The following is a 20,876-nucleotide window of genomic DNA, read 5'->3' as shown; positions in this document are numbered from 1 at the left end:
AGTTATACGATAAATAAGTCCTGGGAATGTAATGTATGTTTCTCAAGTTCAAATTGTCCGACACAGGTGGATTTTCAGTAACTGAACACAGTAGTATAATCTATGAACTAGAATAATGTAAAATGTAGATCTTGATTATGGTACAAAATTAATAATATGAATTAAGTTTTTAAAAGGAAGTTAACATTAAATGGAGAAATACAGTAGAGTGGCTAAACTACTGTACATTCCACTACCTGAAACTGGGTTATCACCTGCAAAATTAGAATAACTCCTATATTATATAATAACTCCTCTATTTCAAAGTTGTTTGGAAGATTCAAGATAATATATATAAAGTTCCTAGAACCTAGTAGCACTTCAAAAAATGGCTTTATCATTATTGTGTATTCCAACTAGAAAATAAGTCTTTAGGAATAATTATATGTCTTCTTTTTTGACATCACATTTGACAAGTTTATGTGTGAATGATCAGCTGCTAAAATTAAATGACACCTTGTGTCACCTAATACATTTTTTGCTGAAAGTAGCAAAGAAATTCAGAATTGAATTGTATTTAAAATGAACCAGGAAAATTATCTATTTGAAAGAATATGTTTCAATCTTTTTGAAAGTTAAGTGGCTTTTGAATTCAGAATAATCATTCTCTAATTTCATGTTTATAAATGTGTTTTTTTAGTTAGCCAATTTGTTTAAATTAAAACATATCAATATGCCCACTTCCACTTGTCAATTATATTTACAACTCAACCTACAAACTTTAACCTTAAGAATGTGATATATTTTAGAGAAATTAAGTTCTTAATGTCTTAAAATTGTTCACTTAGCTTGCTTTTCAATTATAAATATATCAAACATAAATTGGTCAAGTGTTTTTTTCATTTGTACATTGGTGACCTAATTTAAAATTTTATGTAAATTAAATGGAAATGTTGCCCTATTTACTGACTTAAACTCAATGTTTAATTTATATGAGAAATAAAATATATAATTTTTTTAAAATATATAATTTAATTTTTTTCAAAATTTTACATCTTTATAACTCATGATAAAATATAAGGCCTGAAACATGGCTATGTACAACCTAGGATATTTCTATTATAAAATTTTAGGAAGTTTGGCCTCTGGTTAACATGAAGCAACAGTGCCACCTTTAGTATATTTCAATACTTAAGTTTTAGTAAAAATTGCTTACTTTCACTTAAGAAAATAGAAAATGGAGAATCTTGAGCAGGTAATACTTAGTGATATCATCTGCCTTTATACATAATTAGTGGTCTTGTTATTTTGAAGTCCTTTTGTTTATATTGCTGGCCTGCATATTTGAAGTTCTAATCTATTCGCATTAAACGTAAACTTTATCATTCTCAAAAAAAGGTTTCAAGTCCCACTGCTAATTTTATTAGCAGGATTATAATATTATTTCCTGAACTCTAATAAATATTATATTATTGGTTTTTCTTAGGCACAATACATGCATGGTGTATCCAGTTCAGAGTATTTGAAGAAACCAAGCATTGTAGATACTATATATATTTATATATTCATATATACATGGTGTTTCTGTTTATATTTACCAAGTGTGATTGTACTTGGTAAATGTATACTTTGTTCTAAACAAGTTTTCTAGTTGAGAAATTATATTAATGTTCAAATCCCAACCAGTTTTAGTTTCTGGATATATAAATCTAAGCACTGAATTTTAATCATAAAATCAAAATTACATTTCTGTAATTCTTCTAATTACATGAATATGCAAAGCGGGGTCACATTTTTCACAATTTTGACCTACTAGGATATTTATTCTTGCATCTTACTGACATATATGCTCCCAACACATACAGTTCCCTATAAAGCTTTACATATTAAACTTAGGCAATCTGAAAATGAATACATACTATGAGTTCAGCCCTATACTAGGTGAAATTAGGAATTTAAAATGAAGTATGTAATGATATTCTCACCCTTGTTGAACTTGTAATTCCTGGGAGAAAAGGTTACCATATTGTAAGCCATTAAATAATATGGAAATTATTTTATTCTATATATTAATAATGTAAAGAAAGAGGATGGTATGCACCTGCTGTGTGCCTCACACTGTAGTAAATGTTCACGTATGTAAACTTGAATATTAGAATATGTTAATTTGAGTGGAATCAAATGTGCCTAAATGTATGACTCAAACACTAAGAATTATGGGTAGTGAGAAAAAGAAAGCACCAGAAATACCTAATGGAGCAGCTTGAGATTCCATTTCATCTGACATTTGTTAACATCTTAAAAACCTGGGGTGTATGATACTAGGTAAGATCCTATTTTAAATGTTTTTTATTGATTTTTTTTAAAGCCTGTGGCACAGTCTTAGGTTTCACTTAAGCTTAATGAATACAAGAAACCTGCCAAAGTTAACCTCCAGTGGCTGATCCGGATTCACTTCTAAGTCATTTGATTATTTGACCAAAGGATTTTCCCTAGCACCACACTTCTCAGCAGGCTGGGGTTGTTGGCAGAGAGGCAAGTTGCCCTCTTGTAAAATCACGGTGCTTGCGGTTGTGCAGGATGCTCTGTCCCCACTTTGAAAGCAGCCGATAACCGAGACCAAGTGAAATAAGATCTGGATTCTTCGCAATTACTGTTTTACTTTGCTGATGGGGTGACTTACAAGACTCCGATTTTGAAAGGGACTGACATGTCCTTTGAACTGTTATTTGAATGCTGATTCAACTTATCAGTTGGGAGAGCCTGAGTAAATTACATAAACTCTCTGAACCTACCCTGATGGGATTCTTTGAGAATTAAAAGAGAAAGAAACATCGTAGGGATTCAACAAATATCATTTGCTCTCCCAATACTTGGGTATTTGTTAGAAAAAAATTAATAGAACATAAAGCGAAATCCTTCATATTGGGAAAAGGTAATTATACCCTCCTAAATGTAAACCCGTGTTTCTCTAAGTGCAGTCCTTGGACCAGCAGCCTCAGAACTATCTGGATACTTGTTAGAAAGCAAATTTGGGGGCTCCGCCTCATACCTTCCAAATCAGAAACTTTGGGGGGTGGGGTCCAGAAATCTGTTTCTTAACAAGCCCTTCAGGTGGTTCTGACACAGGCTAAAGTGTGAAAACCACTCTTGTAAAGGAACCTTCAGCTTCACTGAACTCTAACTCACTGGTATTCTTCCCTTCCGCCCATCCCTTTGCAACATTTGCTTCCAAGGAAAGGGAAAACTGTATACATTTCTTAAAGCAGTGTTTCTCAAAGTATGAATCAGAACCACTTGAGAGAGTTTTTAAAGCTGTACATTCCTGGGCCCCATATCAAACTCTAAGGGGTTGGACTCTCTGGGGTTTGGGCTTCAAGACCTACATCTTCCAGACTCCCTAGGTGATTCATACATTCATCAAATTTGTGAATTGCTGCTTTACGGTAAGCATAGCATAACTGGTAACAGAGTTGTCTGGCTGCACAAGATAAAAAGAATGAATTCTTCTACTCCAGTTTCTATGAGATACTATTATGTAGCACTGGCCACAGATAGATCTCTAAAATGTAGTTAACTCCTGATTTTGCTGGCATTGAGACCTCTGGGACCTGGATTTAAGTGAGGTGGTAGCTGTGGCCACTGAGACTGGTCGAAGCGCAGTTACCTCATATTGGGCTAAAGATGAAGAGCTGGTACTGCACCATCTCTATACAGCAGAGACAGCATGAGGAGCCTCTGCAGGGAAGCGGTGCTGAAATACATGGGCTTCCATTTCTGTGCAAATAGTGTTTCTTCAACCTCAAAGTTTTTGGTTAACAAAGGATATCAAAGAACCAAAGAGAAAATATGTCCTTTGCAGCCTCTCTACATTCTATCCTGGGTTTCTGATAAAAGGTGATTTTACTGTGTGGCTTCCTATAAAAATCGTTGTCTTCTTTTGTTCTTTTTTTTTCTCTTGATTCGGTTTCTATGGCTCATCATTTCTACCCTTGTGCCTCATTCTTACTCTCATTTAAGTAACCTTATTTTCATTAAGTGGTCTCATTATTTTCACTTTTCTGCTCACAAGTTCAATCGGTCCACTTTTTTCTTTGCCTACTCATCACACGCAAGAGCTGAGCTGTTTAGTATGGAATCTCACGTACTCCACAGAGCTTTTTGATATTTCATGCTCTTGTGACAAGGTCTCCAGGCGGCTGTGAGAGACCTGGCCTATGTGAGTTCTCCATTCTCTCAGGACTCTGCCCCAGACAAACAGCATGCAGAGATAACTCAGAAGCTTCAAATAAGAAAAGAAATCCAGGAGGACATCAATGGAAATAGCAGGAAAAAGGACTCCAAAAATTTACTCCTCCATAAAAACAATGAAAAAACTGGCAGAAATGATCAGAATCAACTTTTCAGAATTCTGGAAATTAGCAAAGGCTTTATTCGAGAAAAACAGCCATATCTCTTTAAGAACAGTAACCTTTATGACATTTTTACTTGCCCCAGTCCCATCCCCTGGTCTCCAGCTCAGCAGTAACCTTGAAAACTAACAGCCTGTATTCCTGGTACAGGAAAATGGAACTGTATCTCTTTCAAAGCCTCATTCCCAGAAAAACAAAAACTGAAAAACTTTGTCACCGACCAACTTGCCCTATGAGAAATACTGAAGGAAATCGTTCAGGCTGAAATCAAAGGACACTATGCAGTAACTTGTATCCACATGAAGAAAAAAAATGCACCATAAGGGAAATTTTAAAATACTTAGAGATGAATGAAAAACAATTAACAACATACCAAAACTTATGAGATGAAATGAAAGCAGTACTAAGAGGGAAATTTATAGCTATAAATGCTTACATTTAAAATGAACAAAGATCTCAAATCAATAACTTAATATTCCACCTTAAAAAACTAGAAAACTGGAAAAGAAAGAAAAAAAGTAAACCCAAAGTAGGCAGAAAGAAGGGAATAATAAATATTAAAGCAGAGATAAATCAATTCAATATTGTACTGGAGATACTAGCCAAGGCAATTAGGCAAGAAAATGAACTGAGAACATCCAGATCAGAAACAAATTAGATAGTAATGATCATTATATAACCTTATGAATAAACCAAAACCATGATTTATACATTTCAATGGGAAGTTTATAGTATGTGAATTATTTCTCAATTGTATAAAAGGGAGTCACACAGATCTTTATAAAAGGTCTGTCTGCTTGTTTGCTTATCTGCTTGTTTAAATAAAGAAAAAATATCCAAATGCCTTAGACTAACCATTTTTCCGACTTCTTCCCTTTTTCCTACGTGACATGATTTTATTATTATATCATGACTCACTGGTTTCCTTTTTTTGTTTTTCTAGCACATGGAGAGAAACATGAGGAATTAATTACCTTAGGAAGTCCAGATTCCCACACTATTAGTGAGGGACAAAAATCTTTAGGAACTTCCAAAACAACAAGGAAAGGCAAAGAAAAGTCTTCTGAGAAAGAAAAGATAGCCAAAGAAAAACAAGCGCCTCGCTTTGAGCCTCAGGTGGGTGTGATGCTTTTTTTATTGGAGTCATTTCATAAATTTAGGTTCATTGGGTCCCTATTTTCCCATATCTTTTGAGGAAAACCTGAAAAATTCCATCTCCTTGTTTGCAGCAATCATCTAGATACCTTAAAGACATTCCTTGGGCACCTTCTGTAAGCAGTCTTCCTTAGTTTAGTGTCAAAAAGCGTTAATTGAGCTTTTAATATGTAAGACACTGTTTTGGCGACTTGGCTTTCTAATATTAATATTATACAGTCCCTACCTTCAAGGAACTCACAGTCTAATGGAGGAGACTGAAGGTAAAGAGAGAGTTGTAATGTTAGATATGGTATGCACAGTGGTAGAAAGGATAGGTACCTATTTCAGCCTCTGCCTAGAGGAGTCCTGAACTGAATCAGTGAGCAAAGACATTCAGAGGCAAAAATCCAACACAATTTGGTTTTTGAACCACTAAAGTATGGGGTATAAGGCTGGAAGGGTAAGTAAGGGTCAGGTGGAGGGGAGCCTTTTAGAAAGCCTGGTTAGAAAGCTGGGACTCTATCTGCAAGCCTGGGGTCCTGATTCCAAAGTTTTTCAGGACCAGGTAGGTAATCCCAATGATTAAGGGTAAGGAAGAGTATGTGGGTGGCAAGTTTGAGGAGTGCAGGCAGAGTCCTAAAGATACTCAAATTCAAGTTATTTAAAAACACTGAACTAAAAACAAATTACCTGTGAGGACAAAATCTTCCTATCATTTGTGATCACAGCTTAGGCTACACAGGGCTGGGAGGTGGGACTTTCAGAAGTGTACTGACTTTAAGAAGTGTACTGACATGATCAGATTTACATTTCAGATACCTTGGTGACTTTTAAGGGTATGAAATTAAAGGGGAAAAGATTAGAGATGGGAAAACCATCAGAAAGTACTGTAATAGTCCAGACAAAAGAGTACAAGCTTTACCAGATACAGGTCAGAGGAAGGAAGAAGAGGACAAATGAGGTTCTTCTAGTTTCTACTAAACAAAGTACAGCTAACTCTCTTTCTCATCCCACTGAAGGTGTACAAACTTTAGTGTAGGTGGTTAAATTGGTGGATACATTACCAAGTTAAAGTATGATTCAGTCCAAAGAACAGGAAGAGGCAGTTAGAAACTGAGCAGACTATTAGCAAAGACAAAAATGGAGAGAAGAAAAAGCGTTTATCTCTTCAACAAGACAAGATTGCCAGGATGAGTATTGATGACAGAACCTGGGCATTTATTCAAGCATTAAGAACAACTGAGCCAAAGCTCTGCATTAACAGGGTTGAACAACTGACTTTTCATCTTCAAGAATGTCCTGAGGGAAAAGGAGTGGCTGCCAAGGAAAGAATTATTCCATATTTATTATGACTGAGACAAATTAAGGATGGCATTCTTCAGGCTGCAGTTAGAGAAATTCTGGCCTTAATTTGGCTGCATGAATCCAGTGAAAGGAAGAGGAATCCTAATTCGCACAACTGATTTTGGAAGAACAAGGGATATGGTTGCTCTTTAGACGTTGCGGAAATCAGGTGAACTCACTCAGAAGCCAGTTCATCAGCTCTCTGACTGCATTTGTGGTGGAAGTACAGGTGCCATATTAGCTTTCATGTTGGGGCTGTTTCATATGCCCTTGGATGAATGTGAGGAACTTTATCAAAAATTAGGATGAGAAGTGTTTTCACAAAATGTCATTGTTGCAACAGTCAAAATGAGTTGGAGCCCTGCATTTTACGACATTGTTGGAACAGTCAAAATGAGTTGGAGCCCTGCATTTTACGACAGTCAAACTTGGGGAAATATTCTTAAGGATAGAATGGGATACACACCAATGATAGAAACAGCAAGAAATCCCAGAAGTCCTAAGGTAGCTGCAGTAATTACCATGGTAAACAGAGGGAAAGTGCCAACAACTTTTGTTTTCTGAAACTATGGTCATTTTCCTGGAATCAACTCTTACCAGTTGGGAGGCTGTCAGTATAAGATGTGGAAGGCCACTAGAGCCATATCTGCTGCTCCAGGCTACTGTGCGAAGTGTGCGTTTGGAAAACAATCTTCATCACAATGGAGATTTGCTTCCGAATAACCCCTCAGCATTAGCAATGCATGAGTGTAAATGTCTTTGGCCAGACATACCATTAGAGTGCCTAGGACATTGGACATCATGAGAGTGATGTGAGAAACACGGTGACATACACAAGCTTGAACTGTCTAAAGTTATCAACAGTGCTACAGATAGAGAAGAAACCCATATGATACTTGATGATCTATTATATTACTTCCTGACACCTATTTTTAGATTCAATCTTGTCATGCGTAAAAACTTTACCTCTAGATGAAAGTTGAAATGAAAAGCTGGATAAGCTGCAGGTAAAAGAGTTGAAGTACATAGAAAGAAATAAAGAAAAAAATTAAAAACTTGCAAAAATATTGTCAAGAAAAAAGTTCTTCAGAAAACTAATGATTGGATAAAACTAAAAACTGACATGTGTGAAAACCTCTGTTCTTTTCAAAATTTTGAAGAATGTATGCATATTCTCCAAAATGAAAGCCTGTTCAGAAGGTCCACCAAATTTAGTAAGAAATTGTGGGATTCAATTTGAGTTAACTTTCAAATACTCATGAATTCTAGGGAATCCTGAAAGAGACAATGTTTAGAATATCTTGTGAAGCACAAAAGGTATGTTTGGTTACAGAATTCACATGGGAATTGGGTTTTTATGACATTAAAAATGAACTAAGCTTTAGGAACCTTAATATTGTGCTAGTTGGTTTTAGTAGCTATTGGTATTATATTGTTTGATGTTTGAAAATTTAACATATAGGCCAAACAGGAAACCAAAAACTATAATAATATACTTTGTATTTTTGCTTTATTCACCAGAATCATGTTGAATTTATTTGATCCTTTATTTTATTTCATACGGAAAAGCTAATTTCTTCTTAAATTTATATTACTTATGTTCTCACTAGCTACATTCTACAATCCAAATTCTGCCTTTTAGTGTAATATCATCTAAATAAATGCAGACAAATGGAACACTCTCTATCAAATTACAATTACGTTTGAAATATGAAAGAGCCAGATAAAATTTTCTATTCAAAATGTGTTTCTTTCAACATTGTTTTGCTCAAAAACATAGGTGAAGTTCCAGTCAACCACTTTTTTCCACTTGAAACTTCAAGATAATGCTGTGTGTTAACTTTTCTAGATGTAGCCCAGTTTATAAAATCAATTATTTGAATTTTCTGAGAAAATAGTCCTATCATTAACAACAACAAAACTATTCAAATTTAAAGCAAATAAGCTAAATTCAATCCATAAATTCTTATAGACATGTGGCCTTCCCTTAGTCCTTCATAGTGTTCCCTTCCCTAATCAAAACTTGATCCCAGAGAAGTTTCTGAAAAACTCATTTATCAAGCAATATAAAAGATGGTAAAAGCTTATGTACTGTGTTTTAGAAGGAAGAAATAAAAGAATATCCAATTATGAGATTTAAATTTTCATCAGAATATTAAGGGAATATTGTAGAAAGCTAGGAGGTCTTTTTGATAACCTTAAAACCAAACTACATGTGAAAACTTTATTCAGTGGCCCCCCAATCTCCACTTCCCCATCTGCGTTTGTAATATGGATTATTGACATTGTCTCAGTCTTATGTAAAGTGCTAGTAACCTCATCAGACTCAAGCTCGTCTCCTTACCAGATTGCTACCAATGAGCCTCACTTATCTAGACATTTTCAAGTCCTATGTCAATCTGCTCCCAGCCTAAAGTCCGTGAAAGTGATCCTACAAGACAGCAAAATGTTAATTTTCCTAATGGATATATATCAAGTATATCCAGGCTTGGAAATGATCAACTATTCCTGCCCTCATTCTTGTAAAGAGATGGTATGAGTGAGCCTAAGTGCAATTTAGAATTATTTTTATTTACAGTTTTTAGGTGAAATTTGCATAGAGTGATATGCAACAATCTTAAATGTACAATTCAGTGAGGTTTGACAAGTGAATTCACCATGTAACCCACATCTCTGTCAAGGTTTAGATTATAGACCGTTTCCATAAGCTTAGAAATTCCCTTAAACCTCTTTGCAGTGGATTCTGTCATCCCCATACCTCTCCCCCAAGCAAGTTTTGCCTGTTCTGGAATTTCATACAGATGAATCATACAAGAAGTACTCTTTTGTGCTCAACACAAAAGTACTCTTTTGTGCTTCTTTATTTCTGTATAATGTCTGTCTGTGGAATTCAACAACACTGTGGTATGCATTAATAGTTTATTACTTTTTAATGTTAAGTAGTAGTCCATGTATGAACATACTACAATTTTGTTTATCCATTCATCAGTTGACAGATATTTATATTGTTTCCCCTTTTTAGGCTAATATGAATGAGGCTGTAATAAATGTTCTTTTCCAAGTCTTGTTGTGAATATATGTTTTCATTTCTCTTGGCTTAAATACTTAAGTGAAATTATGGGTCATAGGGTAAAATCTAGATCCTTTTGAAAGGAGGAAAGCATCTGACCCAAAGGTTTTTACTTTACTTTGCCAGATATCCACTGCTCACCCTCAACAAGAAGACCCAAATAAACCCTACTGGATTTTGAGGTTGGTCACTGAATACAATGAAGCAGACTTTTTTGAAGTGAAAAAAGATACAGAACGAGCAGATGAAATCCGAGCCATGAAGCAGGCCTGGGAGATGACTGAGCCAGGAAGATCGATCAAGGTTACCTGAGTTTGAAAAGTTGTCCTTTTACCTTTCATTCCTGGGTGTGGTCTGAAGGAAGAGCCACATTGGTGAAACAACATAGTCTTTCCTTTAGGAAATATCTGGAATTTTGTCCAGCATCAACTAACTAAATATTAAGACCACATTTGAACACATTGTGAAATGTTATTATCCAGATACCCAGATGACTTCCAAAAGCAAAGCACATAATGGTGCCACTTATGGCCCAAACTGTAGGTCGCCTTGTTCTTTCACATCATCTGGGATTAACACTCTCTGTCCTTAACACTCCCAACTAAGAAAGCATAAAAATGTTTAATATGTGCTTTCATGTACTTTGAACAACCTTAGAGAAAAATCATGTGCTGCCCTTGTGGAATACACATACCTCATGATTCCTCCTCTCTATATTTTATATAAGAATCATTGCCATAGTGAAACATTATTATTTATATGTGCTTCATGTCCCCAACTCAGGGTTATTGAGGCAGATGAAGAAGGTTCAGGAGCACCTGGATCTAAGCTAGCATGCACAGCGTATGAGTTTTAGGACTTATTCTTCACTAGTTCTCACAAATCACTGTCAAGATCATGGATGGTTCAGAATTGGAGTTTTTCTTTGGTAATTCATAAGAGCTGGTCTGGTTCAGGCTGCCGTATTCATTCACATTTTCCCGTGTCTTTTGAGTACTGTTGAGATGGTATTGCCTGTAATGTGTGTTGATAATGTCTGTCCTTTAGGCTGCCCAGGCGCGTCTCCATTATCTCAGCCGGTTCATTAAGAAAACACCTGATGCTGAGTGCGTGCCTATGTCTGAAAGCCAAACCAAAGAAGGGGAAGAAGGTCAGTGAACCCTGCCCCAGCTGCCCCAAGCACGGAGCTGTTACTTGCACCTCTTCAAAGCTAGTCAGCAAGTCATGCTTGGTAAAAAGAAAAATTTCAGAATCTATTTCATTATAGGATTGTAAAGTTATAGACAGTTCTGTAAGAAAATAGATTCTGAAGCATTTTCTTTTTACCAAGCAGGTGTTCACTTTGTCCCCAAGTAGATATGATCGTCCCCATTTAAGAAAAGATGAAACCAGAAATAAGGGTGCCGCCTCGTTAGAAGGTAGCAGCATGTGAACTTGAAGGCAGGCTCACAACTATAAATCTGGCACCTTTCTAATCACAATAGCAATAAACAATAGCAATAAGAATCAAAGTAAGAAAGCTAACTACTTTCAGTGAACAATTTGCCATGGGCCTGGAACTATAAAATACTAATTATTTCATCCAATACTCACATCAACCCACTGATACAAATATTATTTCCAACTTGCCAGTAAGGACCCAGGCCCAGAGTAATTTGCTAAATTCACAAGCTACCCAAGGACAGAGGCAGCATGCAGACATAGCTCTCCATCACTCCAGGGCTCTTCCCACAAACACTTGGCTATACCTCCATCTATCACCATGCTGAGTTGTCCAGGGAGGCTGAAGACATTCACATCCCAAATCGTGCTTTTCCACTTTTACATCTTCAGGAGTATAACTCAATAATTGTTATAAAAGTAATGTCCCTTAACTTTTCATGTGAAGAGGATAAAAAATAAATATCACCCCAATCCTGTTATTCTGGGATGGGCACTGCTCAAAGTGCTTTATGTTTATTATCTCACTTTAACCTACAGCAACTATGAGGTAGACCTTACTATTTCCATTTTGTAGATTTAGAGACCAAAGCTCAGGTGGTCATCTTATTCTTCCTACGCCATACATCTAAAAAGTGACCAAGTTGGGATTTGAAATATTTCTAACTCCTAAAGTACTCACTCCTCTAATTGGTAGAGTTTAATGTAATGTTAGGAATATAAAGGTGAATAGAATACAGTTCTTGTTCTTTAGGCTCTAGATTTTATTATTAATTTTTTAAATGTTGTACTAATTTGTATGTAAAAGAAAATTTATTGCACTGGACACGTTAAAAATGGCAAAGAAGATTTTATTTATGACTATTGCAATAGGGGAGAGACTGAACTCAACTCTGAAAACAACAGAAACAAGTGAGGATTTATAACTAACTAGCAGGGAGTAGATGAAAAATTACTTACAGGAATTTGGTTAGGTATCAAAGGTCAGGGAAGAGAAATTTGATTAAATATCAAGTGTGGAGGAAGAGGAGTTTAATTGGATATCAAGAGTAGGGGGATTCTTGATAAACTAATTTGGCAGGATTCTTGGCTAAAACTGGGATTCATCACAAGTCAAGGACAAGGCCTAGTGGAGAACAGAGCTCAGAGAAGGCTGAACTTATCATGTAACATACAGGCAAAAAAGGCACAAATCTTAATTGTACAGCTTGATGTATTTTCATATGTGAGTATATTCAGGAGCCACCATTCAGATCAAGATAAAAAACCCTTAATACATCCCAATAGTCCTCTTCATTCTCTTTCCCAGCCTTTTCCTTCCTGAAAGTAACTATTTGATCTCTATGACCATGAATTAATTTTTCCTGTTTTTGAACTTTACATATTTATGTATTCTATGTCTCGCTATTTTTGTATGTGATTTCATAGAATGCAAGTTTTTTCAGTAATGCATATATCATATTTAGTAGAAACATCTTCAAGTGCCATAAAAGAGTCAGATATAAAGAGTTCCATGAGTTTAGATAACAGAGAGACTATACTATCAGGGAGTATGCTGTGGAAGAAGTGGCAGACGAACAAGGGCTTCAAGGATCTGGCAAAATCAACAAGCAGTGAAAGTGGAAGATCATCCCCCGCAGGGAAGGAAGAGCGTGAGCAGAGCATGCGGAAGGAAAGTATCAGTAAGTATTGCCTTTATTGGTAGGATAAACACATATTTTAAAATAAAAATTCTGGAAAAGATACTAAGTTAAGCACGTGATGGCTAGGGTTAAACACAGAAAAATATGTGTATAGGTCTTCATTTTGATTATCAGAGTTGGTAATCTGCTCAAGGACCTGATTACTAAATACTTAACCTAAAGATAAAAGTGGGAAATTTTTTTTTAAATTTTTAAGTAGCAGTTATATTTTCACATAGTTTTCTGTGTCTACGAATACTAAAAATAAAATTGCACAGATCGCATATACAATTGTCACTAAAAATAGATTTTTTGTTTTATCTATAGTATACTACATCTTTTATAACAAATTTTAAATATTTGGTTTCTAAAATGTTCTAAAATCTCTATTCTAACACAAAGTTTTCCATTTTATATATATATACCACATCTTCTTTATCCATTCATCTGTTGATGGACACTTCGGTTGCTTCCATATTTTGGCTATTGTAAATAATGCTGCTGTGAACATGTGCATATTGGGGTGCATGAATCTTTTGGAAATAGTGTTTTCATTTTCTTCAGATATATACGCAAGAGTGGAATTGCTGGATCATATGGTAGCTCTATTTTTAGTTTTTAAAGGAACCTCCAGACTGTTTTCCACAGTGGCTTCACCAATTCACATTCCCACCAGCAGTGTACAAGGGTTCCCTTTTCTCCATATCCTTGCCAACATTTGTTATTTGTAGTCTTTTTGATGACAGTCATTCAACAGGTGTGAGGTGATACCTCATTGTGGTTTTGATTTGCATTTCTCTGGTGATTAGCATGTTGAGCATCTTTTCATGCGCCTGTTGGTCATCTGTATGTCTTCTTTGGAAAAATGTCTATTCAGGTCTTCTGTCCATTTTAATCAGGTTGTTTGGTTGTTGTTTTTTTTAATATTGAGTCGTATGAACAGTTTATATATTTTAGATATTAACCCCTTATTGGGGTGCATTTTGGGGTAATAAGGAGGGGTCAGGAAACAGAGAGGAAAGATAAGAGTGAGCAGGGATGGAAGACCTAGAGGCCAAAGCAGCCTGTCCTCATGCAAAAAATGCTTCAAAGCATTCTTAAGTATGTTTTATTACAATTTTATTTTAATATAAGATGATAAGTTGAATTACACACCATCAACACGAAATTTACTCCCCTTCCCAGCAAGAAGAGGTGTGCTGTTGTATGGGTCTAGTACATCCTATAGCACTGACGCACTGCCATGCACCCCAGGTACTGTTGCTGTAGAAGGAATCCTGCTTGAAAATCATGGGTCCGGTTATCTAGCTGTTCTCTGGAACTTTGTGTGTTGCTCCCACCTCTGCTGTTGGTGCACCACAAATTGGCCCTCACTCCTGAGGGAGCATCGCCCATAGGAGATTACAGACCTTGTGAGAGATTTACATGCTCTGGCCTCTACATTTATATACATATACACATATACATGTATGTATATTTATGTACTCATTTATTTGTGACTTCCAAAATGCTACCTTATTCTTGCTACTTTCTATTTTCACATATAGTAGGTAACTTAGAACAACTTCCTTCATAATGCCAGAGGACATGTAAATAATATCATTATGGATTTCACTCTTATGCATTCTTTCTCAACACCAAGCCATCATCAAGGTCAAGAATTCAAACTTTGCTTTCAACTTCCCTTTTATTTCTGGAGGCCTCTGGAAAGTGCCTCTTCCAAAGGTTGGAGGTGATCTTTGTCTTTAGTCCCAATCTTTTCCCCAGGCTTCACAATCAGTCAAACTATTCTTCACCATTTCTTTTAAACAGCTATTTTCTTACAATCTATGATGAAGTTTTCTGCCGATTCTGTTGCAAACTGAAACTTTTATAAAATATAATAAAACGACCCAGTGATGACCAATTGCTGTAAAAATATCTCTAAATGCATACTCTCACTTTCAGAACTTATCCCACAGAGTACCAGTTTGCAGACGGACAATGCATGCACACACACACATGCACGCATGGGCACACACTTGGAGTTGCACTGTTCTAGAGGTCCAAGATCATACTACACTTACACGCTATTCTGATACAACAGTTTTATAAGTGAAAATGAAGATTAACCTTCTCTTCCCCTTTTACACCCTCCCTGTTTAAATACATATTACTTGGCAGGATGCAAGAGAACGCAAACATCCAATTAATCAAAAACATTTTCTTTCCAGTCAGAGTCAGCGGAGTTGGTGTCTTACAGAAACAATTCAAGTTTGAAATGCCAAAAATATATGCAACAAAAGTAGATAGGCTCATAAGAAAAACAAATGAACTTTAGAAATCTAAGATCACAGAGCAACCATGATGAAAAAAGAAAAGTTATTAACCACTGGTTTCTAGAAGAGTCATATTGTATATAAGATGCAATATTTCAGGAATGTTTTATTTAATGTTATAAAGTGAAAAACATGACTGAATTTATGTTTTAATAATGAAGCAGAGTTGGGGTTTGTACTACTATATTCTTTATTTCTCACGGGTATCATGCCTATAAAAGCATGATATTTTTGAAAAATGGAAAATTAATTTGATGTTACTGCTTTTTATGTTTTTAAAGTTTTACATTAGATTATATTTCTATGAATAATCCCGTTTAACAAGTTGTTATAAATTAAACACTTTACAATATTCCTGGAGACTATTACAACCACACGTGAAAAGCAAGATTAAACAGCCAGTGGGAGGGCGGGATTTTTTGCATGGCAGAGAGAAGACTTGACATATCCTCTCCCCAAAAGCAATGATAAACTGGAAAAGATTAAGAAACATTTCAAAATTCTGAGGGTGTACAACTAAATGAAAAATATTTATTAAAAATAAAAACAAAAAAATATAAATTAACTTAGTTGGATAAATTTCTTGTTACTTCTGTAACAAATAACCACAAACTTAGTGACTTAACACTTGCAGTTCTAGAAGGCAGAAATTCTAAAGTTAAGCTGTTGGCAGGGCAGCATTCCTCCTGGAGGCCCTTGGAGAGGATCGGTTTCCATTTTCAGCTTCTAGGGCCATTGACTCTTTGGCTTACGGCTCCCTCCTTATATTCAAGGCCAGCAGCATAGCATCTTCAAATCCCTCTGTCTATCCCTCTGTCTCTCTTTCCTTCCCCCTCTCTCTCTTTCCTCTATGACCATCACTTCATCTCCTTCTTGGATTCTACCTTTTCTACCTTCCTCTCTTTTTCCCTTACAAGGGTTTAGCCCAGCTGACTAATACAGCATTATCTTCCCAACTCGAGATCCTTAATTGCATCTGCAAAGTCCTTGTATGGTAGCATATTCATAGGCTTCAGAGGTTAGAACATGGATGTCCTCGGAGGTCCATTAGTCTGTCTACCACAGTTAGCCTACCTACTATTGCATATTAACGTGAGGTTCCCTCATCAGCCCCAAGGTCTGTAGCATGGTAGCCAGGAGAACCAGCAGTCTTGCTGCCAGTGCTAAAAAGGATTTACCTGATTTGAGGCTCCATGGAAAAGTTCTATGCCCATGGATAGTGTTGCAAGGAATAGTGAACTTGGTGGCAAACAACTGGAATAGCCAACATCACAGCTGCTTGAAACTGTGACACTTGTCAGGAAAAGCAAAAAGTAAGCCAAAAATTCAATAAAGACATCTGTGTAACAAAGCAGATATAGTGATTTCAACCTTCAAGAACGTAGGATGTCCACTTTAACCATACATCCATATCAGAAAGGAAGAAATAAAACTGTGTTGTCAGACAAATCAATCCTGTGTATTGAAAATCCTAAGAAATCATGGGAAAAGAACCAAGAATATCATCTAGAACTAACAAGTGAGTTTGGTGAGGTCACATGATAGAAGATTAATATATTTTTATTTCTACATTTCAATGAGCAATCAAAAAATGAAATTAAGAAGACAGTTTCATTCACAATAGCATCAATAATGAATATATGGAAATAAATTTAACAAAAGTGCAAGACCTGTATACTGAAAATTACAAAACATTTCTGAAGGAAATTTTGAAAGATGTAAAGAGAGAGGCAGTCCATGCTTTGTGGCTAGAAGACTCAATATAGTAAGATATTAATTCTCCCTAAATTGATCTATAAATTCAGTGTATCTGAGTTTAGATACTGAATTTAGATAGATCAAATTTATAGTGATCTATAAATTTCTATCAAAATCCTAGTAGACATTTTACAGAATTTGACAAGCTGATCCCAAAACTTATATGAAAATGCAAATACCCAGAATGACCAAAATAATTTTGATAAAGAACCAAGAGGAAGGATTTTACCTTCATGATTTCAGAATTTATTGTGAAGATAACAATAATCAAAACACTATGATTTGACAGTTTCTTAAAAAGTTAATTTTTTGATTCCTACTTGCATGAAATATCCAGGAAAGGCAAATCTACAGAGACAGAAAGCCTGGGGCTTGTGGTGGGAATGCAGAGTGACTTTAAGAGGGCACAAAAGAATTTATTTGGATAACGGAAATGTTTTGAAACAGGATTTTGGTGCTGGTTGCACAACTCTGTAATTTACTAAAACATATTGAATTATACTTTTAAAATTGGTAAATTTTATGGTATGTAAATTACACTTCAATAATTTTTTTAAAAGAGAGATTAAATGGGCTGGAAAGGCTGAATGGTTAATATCTTAGTCTCTAAAATTTCTTTCTTAAAACTATTCTCTTGGGTTCTTGAGTCCGCTGGGTAAAAATCTCCCGATATTTGATTCTCAACGTTCACCTGTTATATATTGCCTACTCTACTGGACTAAAAGTTTCTTGAAGATAGGATACTGTGTCTTAAAACATTTTTATATCCCACCTCCATAGTGCTTCGCATAGCTTTCACAGATAGACCAAGCTCTTTAAATATTAGTTTATTTCACTTGTTTATAATGAAATTTTGTAACAAAATATGACCTTTTTAGGTCTCTGCTTTCATTTAACTGTAATTAGAGTAATTTTGTTACTCTTCTTATAGAGCATATTTATCTTTTTCTATATTCATTTTGTCATCTCCTTCATTTAACTATAAGTATAGTTACACCAGCTAGAGGATAAATGTAAAATATAATTATGTTTCAATAAAGTCATTAAACCACATTAAAATCATATTAAACAAGGCAAGTCCAAAATATTGTCAATTTAAACAAGATATACAATCGTTTAGCTAGTCATTGTTGATTCTTTCTTGAAAGCCTATGACTTTTTTTTTTTTTTTTACAACAGGGCCTCATTCACGATCCCCAACAATTTTGGAAATGTCTCCCCAACTTATTCGAAAAAAACTAGAATGTGTAGACTTAAGTCAATATGTACGGTAAGTTTTAATAAATATGGTTAATGCAGACATCTGTGTTCATAGAATTTTGGATAGATTGTCAATAGGCAGTTGCTAAACAACAGAAAATTTGAAATTAAATGCTTAATATATTTTAAGTGTATTTGAATTTTTAGAAGTACAGAATTTATATCTTAAATTTACCAAATGTTTTATTAAAAGTCAGTTATAAAAGCATTTAAATGTTTTCTGTAAAGATTTAATTTGTAGCCTGGTTAAGGTGAGCTGAGCTGCAAAAAAATCCCATCATACCTGCTGTTATTATTTAATTAGATTGAATTTTCTTAAAAACTAAACAATAGGATTAATAGAGATAGTTATTCAAGTACATTTATCAATTTGAAAACATTTTCAAACCTACTTAGCTTCATAAATTAAAAAGAAAACACCTACAAAATATTCTTATAGCTTCGCACACCAATTCCACAAACACCTCTTCAAATAGTACATCTAATTTTGCTGGTATTTTCCTAAAATAATTTCCTAAAATATTAGTGACTTAATAAATGGAGCCTAGCCCATGTAAAAATAATGATTTATTCTTTCTGCTCCTGATATTTGATTTGATTCAGACCACCACCCTACTGACATGATTTTAAATTATTTGAGTGCTAAAGTTCATGCTAGAGTTCCCAAATGACTTATGTATCTCTGTTGATGTTTTTATATCAAGAAAAACAAATACTGATCCTCTGCTGCAAACGGATGAGCTGAATCAGCAGCAGGCAATGCAAAAGGCAGAGGAGGTCCATCAGTTTCGACAGTATAGGACCAGACTCCTTAGCATTCGTGGTATTGAGCAAGAAGAAAGGCTTAAAGTAAAGGATCAAGTTCTGGAGATGTACGGGGAGATGCGGGTGAGTCTAAAAGGGCATATACTTGGATCACAATTGACAAATTCTTCTGTAATATTCAAAAGGTATCATAGAATCATATTGTAACCAGGTAGAAAGAAGTCTTGAAAACATTTAGTTCCCAGCTTCTCAGAGAATTGGCAAATTAATTATACACATCTATTTTACTCACTCCCTAAAATCCCTCTAAAATACACTATTGGAAATTTATCCACAAAATGGGAAGAATGGAAGCAGAGACGATAGCAAAATATTTATGAAGTCGGAAAGTAGCTGAAGAAAGATCACATTAACAGACTTGAAGTAGCCAAATCCTAAGCTGGCAGTAGCAAAACTCTTCAGAGTCAACCCAGTTTGCTACACAGAACGCCCCAAAGGCTCAGAAGTCGGTGGCACCAGCCACGTTACGAAGTGAAGGTGAAGTAAGTGAGAGGAAGAAAAAAGGTGGTATTATTTAGATACCACCTAAACTTCTTCAAGTACAAATCAGATATATTTTGTCAGGGTTACAATATGTATGGGGAACTAGTAACTTACTGAGCACAGTTACTGTGAGAGACACACCGGCTGCATATTTTATATAGATTATGTCTGAATTCATTTAAAGCAGATAGTTGCTTTGTCAAAATCCCTGCTCATTTCTTTCTTCACCTTTCTCTTTATTTTTCTCCTACTGACTCTTTTATTTACCATTCTGTAAAATCTCATGTGCCCTTTGATATCTCATGTTTTATGCACTAAGAAACATTTGAGACCATAACCTAATTTTCATCTTTCTTCAATAATTTCCTACATGAGTCAGTTGGCCTGAGGAAAGGGAGTGCAGTTTTTTATGGAACCATAATAAGGCTCTATCATCAGTCGATCTTATTTGCTTGGGTTTTTTGTTTATTTGTTTGTTTGGATTAGGACTCCTTAGATGAAGCCCGGCAGAAGATCTTCAATATCCGGGAAGAGTATAGAAACAAGTTACTGGAAGCTGAGCGCCAAAGATTGGAGTCTCAGGCTGCGGAGGAAGCCGCGAGCCGGCTAGAGCCAGAAAAGAAGGTCCCGGCTCCAGACACACAAAAAAAACAGAAAGGAAAGAAAAAGTGACCAGGAGATGCCCAATACTCCTTTTCCTCCAGAGAGGGAAAACCTACTTTTAATTATCTATAACTTTGCCTTTTGATGAAAATAAGGTATTAGGTCAATTGAAAATAGACGTTTTCCCACCTTAGAAGTAGTTTCTGTGTTTTGATGTTAACTTACTGGTTTTTCCCAGAGAGCTATGATTTGAGTTTAAAATTTCAATAAAAATAGTCTCAAAATATTTGGAATGTAATAAAATGTATGTGTCTCACTCTGAATTGCTTCATTTTTAGTTAGTGCCAGAACAGGATCATAAGTGAACCAACAGGATTGCCTTTGAAAAATTCAACAATGATAAAAATAGCTATTGCTCTTTCATCTCTAACTAAGACGTTAATATATTAAAAAATATGTTTCAAAATCATTAAACAGGGTAGAGATGACGCTCTGTATGAATGAGTCTAGATTGAAGCATGAAAAACACACTCAAAAAAAAAAAAAAAAAACTCCAAAAATAAAT

At 35.3% G+C, this 20,876-nt stretch overlaps 1 protein-coding gene and 1 pseudogene across 1 annotated transcript in view; both read left to right on the top strand.

Moving 5' to 3' along the window:
• ADGB (androglobin) overlaps positions 1-20,652 on the top strand; it is a 160,537-nt gene extending 139,885 nt beyond the window's left edge. The window contains exons 30-36 of the mRNA XM_036871938.1: positions 5,335-5,507; positions 10,069-10,245; positions 10,990-11,092; positions 12,849-13,064; positions 18,320-18,410; positions 19,105-19,288; positions 20,195-20,652. Coding sequence (XP_036727833.1) covers positions 5,335-5,507; positions 10,069-10,245; positions 10,990-11,092; positions 12,849-13,064; positions 18,320-18,410; positions 19,105-19,288; positions 20,195-20,380 — 1,130 coding nt within the window. The 3' untranslated portion in view covers positions 20,381-20,652. The remainder of the gene's footprint in view (positions 1-5,334; positions 5,508-10,068; positions 10,246-10,989; positions 11,093-12,848; positions 13,065-18,319; positions 18,411-19,104; positions 19,289-20,194) is intronic.
• On the top strand, positions 6,394-8,112 carry LOC118905402 (annotated as a pseudogene).
• Positions 20,653-20,876: the final 224 nt, after the last annotated feature.

Source organism: Balaenoptera musculus, chromosome 12, assembly GCF_009873245.2.
Source record: "Balaenoptera musculus isolate JJ_BM4_2016_0621 chromosome 12, mBalMus1.pri.v3, whole genome shotgun sequence".
Lineage (NCBI taxonomy): Eukaryota > Metazoa > Chordata > Mammalia > Artiodactyla > Balaenopteridae > Balaenoptera > Balaenoptera musculus.
This window is presented reverse-complemented; position numbering and strand designations above follow the sequence as displayed.